The sequence below is a fragment of the Eptatretus burgeri genome, chromosome 6 (genome assembly GCF_056783735.1).
Source record: "Eptatretus burgeri isolate ZD-2024b chromosome 6, Ebu_testis_v1, whole genome shotgun sequence".
In the NCBI taxonomy this organism is placed as follows: Eukaryota; Metazoa; Chordata; class Myxini; order Myxiniformes; family Myxinidae; genus Eptatretus; species Eptatretus burgeri.
Genome location: NC_140966.1, coordinates 12,556,707 through 12,564,231, shown reverse-complemented (window position 1 = coordinate 12,564,231; position 7,525 = coordinate 12,556,707). Strand labels below are relative to the sequence as shown.

The following is a 7,525-nucleotide window of genomic DNA, read 5'->3' as shown; positions in this document are numbered from 1 at the left end:
GTGGCCAGCGTAGCGGAACGTGTGAGTCATACGCCGGCATACGTCGTGAAATTTCAAGCATGAAAAAATTTGAGGACAACCGAAAAGTACAACGTTTAAAGCCAGCGTACAACGACGTATGGCAGTGTTTTTCAGCGTGCTCTCAACGTTATCAAAACTTACCCATAACGTATTCAACGTGTGCCAGCGTTTTAGAAAAAAAATTCAAAAATCGGCATACGTTGGCTAAAACTTCAAGGTGTGACCGGGCCTTAAACAAAAAGCTATGTGCATACCTCATGTTTTTGCTTCAGCTTTTACAAAATGATCTTCATGTCATTGCTCCCTTTCTTTAATTAAAGTTTCTGTTTTGCAGCAAATCATACAAACTGATGGTAAAACCCTTGATGCAACACCACTGATTGGTTACGTGGAATTTTCTTGTTCTTTTTCTTGCATATGGCAGTTTGGCAGTTATCATTTTGTTGGAGCACGACTTTGCCACTGATGCTGTGCCCCCTATACCAGTACACGGGTACTCATTTCACTGACCTCATAAGGATGACAGGCTGAGTCAACTCCACCTGCTGTTAATTCAGTGGCAAATAGGACTTGAACTCAGACTCTAAGATCGCAAGCGAACCACCCTTCCCACAAAGCCAACACCAAGCTTAGAATCATCGAATGAGACCGTAGCTTCTTGGAAGTGTGTGGCTGCAGAGGACCTGCATCACTCTCCTCCACCAGCAATTTAATTGTGGCTTCCGGAGTACCCTTTTCACGCAGAGCAGCTGTCTCTGGGCACTACTTAAATTTTCTTGTCAATAAAATGTCGGTGACATGTTGGATGAAAAATGTCAACAAGATACAGCTCAAACATTGGCAGAAAAAAAAAAAGTGAGAAAAACCTAAATAGTGGTTAAGTACTCTGAGGGGGTCTACAACCTTGACCTTTATGTCGGAGGGTTATAATGTAAATTAACAATAAATGCGCCTTGCTCTCAGCTATCTACAAAGAGTAATGTCCTTATCGGACAAACCTCAGTCAAGTTATGGTGAAAAATGTTAAAATGTTTAGAATTATGTCACCACCTTAAAATTGTCAACCCCGCATACTTGCTATTCATATTATTGATGCAAAATTTAATTCTGAAAGTCCCACCTGGCTCTGAGATACAGTTCAGAAATTGGGATTGCAGGAAGAAAAAAAAAACCTAAATGGTGGTTTAGTACTCCTAGAGCAGAGGTCATGACCCAAACTTGAAAAAAAAATCTTCAAAATCCCAGTTTATGAGGGTGCTTTTTTCTTACATCGAAAGCGTTTCCTCCGACAATTTTTATCAGAGGGACTGGTACTATTTGTGTCGCGGGGCGATTGTGATTTGAAATTTTGGGCAGTGGACAAAAAAAGTTTGGGAACCACTGTCCTAGAAGTCTAAGAAACTGTGGGGAACCAATTGTAGAAACAAACCCGACAAACAGCCATAAGGCTCCCCATATCCTTTAGTATAGACTATAGAGGGAGGCTTAAATATACTTACTGTAAATGCATTGGTGCTTTCTCATAATGATCGGTGAGAATTATTTATGTTTAAAAAAAAGTTAATTTTGCTTATACAATTTTGTCCAATTGTTGACCAACCATCACTTTATTGGCTTTTATTTTTATTTTTTACTGTCAACTCACTCTTCCATGTGTCTCTATTTTGTATAAAAAGATAGCATCATTCAACAACTAGTTATAAGCAACGATGGACATGGTTGGTAAAACAGGGATTCAAAATGGACAGAAAACGTATCACACAAATCGCAATGAAGTTGTATTTCCAACGTTCATTCAAGCATGTACAACTGAGATTGAAAAAGACACCAATTAAACAAGGTTAAATAATATGTTGTGCAACAACAAAGAAAATGGTATTGGCCAATCCCAGCTCATTGCATTGATGGGTGTGTTATTTATTTTCAACAACAGCAAGGCTCAAAAAAGAATGAACAAAACCATGATGTCTGGAATCGTTTTTATTGTCAAATTACATAGCAGAAGTCAAAATACATCCTGAAAAAGAAAAATATTCGAGAAAATTTTATTTACAATTTTACTGTGGACAACCAAACTTGGTGGTGGAATGGTTAGAGCAGCCTTCTGAGTCTGGGAGGTTGGCAGTTTGAACCCCGGCCGAGTCATACCAAAGACTAAATATACCATCAGAGATGGGGAATCCCCCGCCATTGAAAAATAATTGAAATCAGACAAGTGGTTTTCCATTTATTACAAAAAACATTTTTTTCAAGATGGCCGCCCCAGTCGGCCATCTTGGATCCGGCCACATGTGTGACCCAAATTTCAAATCGATATGGCGAACAGTTTATGAGTTATCGCACTCACAGCTATAAATATTGACGCCCAGCCAGCCAGCCGGACGGACGGACCACTCCAGTCGGCTGTGGTGTATGGGCGGAGCATGTATTGTATGGGCGGAGCCCCGAGTCACGGATGGTGGTGGTCACATGCTTATGGCTTCATATGTCCCGACTCGCCCGCTAGGGACTTGCAGCACCAGTTAGCAGCATGTGGTATTATTAGCAGTGGCTTGTATGTAGTGTGCCTGTAGGGTGCATCGAGTGCATACTAAGGCGGAGTTACGGGCATCCTACGCCCACCCTCTCGCTCGAGGCAATAAAGCGGAGTTGTGTTACCCTCCGGCTCGTGTCTGCCTGTTCGCACCTCGGCCACGACACCACATCTTGGATCCGGCCACGCCCAAAATCAATAGGGTTCTTCCTTTTCAGGTGGTACATGTGTGACCCAAATTTCAAATCGATATGGCGAACAGTTTATGAGTTATCGCACTCACAGCTATAAATGTTGATGCCGCCCCAGTCGGCCATCTTGGAACCGGCCATGCCAAAAATCAATAGGGTTCTTCCTTCTTAGGTGGTACATGTGTGACTCAAATTTCAAATTGATATGGTGAACAGTTTATGAGTTATCGCACTCACAGCTATAAATGTTGACGCCCAGCCAGCCGGACGGACGGACAGACAGCCTGACGACCCGGGTGATAACAATATCCCCCTTCCGCCACGCGGCGGGGGATAAAAATGGAACATGGTGCTTCATCATTATTCAAAAAGGATAGAGCATTGAAAAACAACCATATGTTGTCAACCATTCTGTTGGCTTGATGGGCTAAATGGTCTCCTCCTGCATCAAAGTTCCTTGGAAGTTTTTTATGTTCTTTGTTCCACTTGAAGAACCTTGTGAGTAAGCAATGAAGTTTTTATGACTGCAAATGTTTTAATGTGATGTTGGGAAATTTATGATCAGTCAAGACAACGATACAAATGATTGTTGAACTGGGATCAGACATTGTGTAGAAAACTGTCACATGGCTGCAACATGATCAACAAGAGGGCTTTCTGCACTCCAAACATTTGAACGAACACACCGCACATGGCGTCTCAGCGTGGCAAGAGCAGCAAGTGTAGGTGAGGCTGATGGAGAAATAGGGTTTCCGGTGATGTCCAAAAGGAGCAAGGAGGTGTGTGTGACGGGCAGGTTTGTGGAGAATTTCTGCAAACCATCTGAGTGGATGCAATTGAGGCTGAAAGGGGGAGGTAGGAAGGACATTAGAACTCAAGGACAAAAAATATATAAAATGATGATAATCACAGCAATTAAAAAATTAAAAAGCAAATTTAAAATTTAAGAAAACTTAAAGTGGTCGAGGATTGAACACAAGGTGTGGAAGACAGGATCACTTATATTAATGTGTGGATAATAAAACAAAAGCACAGCTTATAAAGAGGAAGATTATACAACAATATGTAACTGGTGGAAGAAGGGAAAATAAGATTAGGGAAGTGGCAGTCTATTATTTATGGATCCAAACTGAAGGAAAATTTAATCTCCCCTATACGTGAGTATGTATACATATGTTTGTCAAACACACACACATGCTACCAGATACTGTGTGTATCTAACATGTAAAGCTTGTTCTAAACACTGACCATTTGAACGACTCACACATTCACTGATATGAATGTTTAGTACTTTATAAGAGGCATGGGACGTTGGAATTCGGCATACTGATGTAACTCGAAGCCACATTTCCATGAAATGAAAATATTCGTAAAAATAAAAAGTCGGCCGATGGAGCCTCGCTCCAACTACTCATGGAGGGTCACGTGACCAAATACAATGACACAACACATGATCTTGCATGGGCACGAGAAGTGTCTGTGGGTTTTGTTGTTTACAGATGGTTACAGTGGTAGTAAATTGTAAACATTTATCGTTTACCGACGGTAAACAGTAAGTGCAGAGTGGTAAGTGTTCCAGTGCATAATTTTATGTATTAGGGGAGAGGGGGGCACCTTGGACATAAGGGCATCGTGAACCACAGGCCTCAATTCCCTTCGTGTAACTTCTTTCACATAGATGTGTCTTGGTGTATGATCGCCTAGCGGCAAGTAGCTAAACTACTACAATCATAAGCACTTGCCTTTTGGTTTTGCAAGATTGCACTTATTTTTTTCGATTTAAGACGGCCGAAGTAAATTTCATAGGGTAAGTTCTTCTTTATCTAGTACGAGCAGAGCCTACCCGTCGCTTCACTGACTGACCAATTAATCATCCTGTTTGCCAAATTTATCCGTGCATAGAGTGCTTTGATCCTTCCCCAACCCCCCTTCCCGTCCTCATGTCCTGCTCCCACCATTTTGTCTCCTTGTTCGTCCTGATATCCCTTCCCGGTAGAAATGTCTCACACATGATGATAACAGGCTTTGACAGGTCACTCTGTTTGGGGGGAGGGAGGAAGGAAGTATGACAAATTTACCAGTGAGAAGAGAGTACTTTAACCTCAGCGTTGCCCAGGGAAAAAAGGAAATTGTAACCACCAACTATTTTTGAGGTCAACAAAGGCTAAAAGGTCAACATAAGCCGATTTTCTAAAACCCGCAATTTTTATCCGATCGACTTGAAATTTGAAAAGGTTTTGCAGATTAGGTCACTGAATTCAACCACCAATTATTATTTTTGAGGTCAAAATGTCAACGTAGGCCTTTTTTTTTCTCAAATTGAGAGATAGGGTTAAAACTATATCTATCATGATATCTCAAAAAATTTTGGATAAGTTATGCCAAAACGAGGTGGATTTGACTTGGACACGAACAAGCCGATTCGATTTTGGTTCAGATCTAGCTTATCAGTGTGATACAAAATGTAAACTGTTCAGCTTGGCAGAGGTATGCCCTCTACTGAGTACCATTCCACTTTATTCTGGTTTAACAAGTGTCGCTCTACGAGTGGTTTTTACCCCGCATGCATTAACCAAAAAGCGGGGTTAAGCAATTGGTCATGTACATATGTGTCTGCATTTTGTTAAGAACGTACATTGACAACTGCTCAACAGGTCAGGTCAGGTATGGGAGCATGCGCCGGAGCAGCACGTCGCTGCGTCCACTTTCCACCGGCACTCCAAGGGTCTCTGTCTGGCCATCTCCCAGGCATATGTCAACCCATGCTCATCCCCTTGAGATGTTGATCAACCTGCTGCAACCACAAGGCAGGTTGTGGGCCCATTGGCCTCCTCCACTCACGAGGCTCCCTCGCTGAGAGAATCTGGTGAGCAGGATCAGCGTCAGGAAAACGCGCCACATGTCTATACAGCCACAGCTGACACTCAAGGACTATGCAGGTAACATATGTCATTTGAGTCTCTCTCAGCAACCGCTAGTTGGACACAAAGTCCAACCAGTGATATCCAAGGTTTTTCCAAAGAGACCTGGTACCAAAGGAATTAACTCTCCATCTCAGATCCTTGGTCAGAGTCAAAGTGTCACATCCATAGAGCAAGAATGGAAGCACCAAGGACATAAAGACTTGGACTTTCGTCCTCCCGCACAGGTGCCGGCAGCGCCACACCCCATGATCCAGTGAATCCATGACTCCCTAGGCCCGACCCAGACGTCTGGTGACCTCTGGCTCACAGCCAGTAGAGACATGTATATCACTGCCAAGGAAAGTGAATCTCTCCGTGACATCAACATCCTTGCCACAAACAGGTACAGACAGGATATCATCATCCAAGATATCATTGAAAGCCTGGATCATATTTTTGAGCCAGGAAACCCATAATCCCAGTGGCTCCAACTCCTCATTCAGCACCTCGAGGGCCCCCAAAAAGATATCCAGAGTTTCTGCAAAGATGACTGCATCATCTATGAAATCAAGGTCAGAGATCTTGACATTCCAAAACAATGCACCGCAACTTGATCTCTCTGACATCCTCCCTAGAATCTCGTCCATACAAATGCTGAAAAGTGTGGGGGCCAGTACACACTCCTGACAAACTCCAGTAACAACTGGAAAAAAGTCAGAGATGGTATCACCACAACTCAGAGCACTCAGTACCAAAGTATAGTTCAGACATCAGATTGATCAGTTTTGGTGGCACCCGCCAAAGACCAAGAATCCTCCACAGGGCATCCCAATTCACTGAATCAAACGCTTTACAGAGATCAACATAGGCTGCAAGCAGCCCCTGCCAAAACTCTCGTCTGCGTTCAGTGAGGACCTGAAGAGCAAGGATTCGGTCAATCGTTGACGACTTTGGTGTAAAGCCTGACTGCTCTGGACACTGGTGCTCAAGCAGATGGTGGCGAACCCTATCAAGAATTATCAGAGCAAAGACCTTTCCCGGCACAGAGAGCAGCGTCACCCCTCGGTAGTTGTTGCAGTCTTGGTGATCACCCTTCCCTTTCAGAGGGGGACAACAAGGCCCTTCTTCCAGTCAGTTGGGATGATGCCTGTGTTCCAGGCAAAACACAGAACTGCATGCAATGACAAGAGTCCAGCATTTCCACCAAACTTGAGAAGTTCAGCATGGATGCCACAAATCCCAGGAGCTTTACCTCATTTCAACCAGTTCACTGCAGTCTGTGTTTCTACAAACAAAGATGGACCACAGTTGATTGGAGGGTCAGCAATAGGGAAAGTAACACCCCTGACATCCAATTAAACAGCTGGTGGATCAGCCTGGTACAGCCGCTCAAAGTAACCGGCCTAGCAGGCCTTCACTTTGGACTCCTCTGTCAAGAGCCTACCACCCTCTGCTCTAACTGCAGTACACCGAGGGATGGGCTTGTAGGAACGCAATGCACGAATTCCCCTGCAAGCAGGTCGAGAATCACTTGGCCCCAGGTGATGCTCTACCCCCTCACAGATTTATTGCACATTGGCTTCCTTGTCCACCCTCAGTGCACGAACCAAGAACTCCGAGCCGAAAAAGCGAACCGAGGCAAGCAGAACCCGAAAGTCTGCTAAAAGCCAAGCCGAAGCAAAAAGCCTTCAAAAAGCCTCGACCCTAACCCAAGCCAAGCAGAACCCGAAGGCCTACTGAACAACCAAAGCAGAAAGCCTTCAAAAAAGCCTCCTCCCTAACCCGAGCCAAGCCGAAGCCGAAGCTCACTCAGCCACCCGAACCAACTCAGGATCTCTTCCTTATTCTCCTCCGCCCTTTCCCCGCTCCCAGCGTGA

The 7,525-nt window shown here is 44.0% G+C and overlaps 1 protein-coding gene across 2 annotated transcripts in view; it reads right to left on the bottom strand.

Annotated features, from left to right (window-relative positions):
* Positions 1 to 1,780: 1,780 nt before the first annotated feature.
* Positions 1,781 to 7,525, bottom strand: part of LRRC41 (leucine rich repeat containing 41) — a 28,642-nt gene continuing 22,897 nt past the window's right edge. For both annotated transcript variants that reach the window (XM_085884045.1, XM_085884046.1), the window contains exon 9: positions 1,781 to 3,587. In XM_085884045.1, coding sequence (XP_085740171.1) covers positions 3,368 to 3,587 — 220 coding nt within the window. In that variant the 3' untranslated portion in view covers positions 1,781 to 3,367. The remainder of the gene's footprint in view (positions 3,588 to 7,525) is intronic.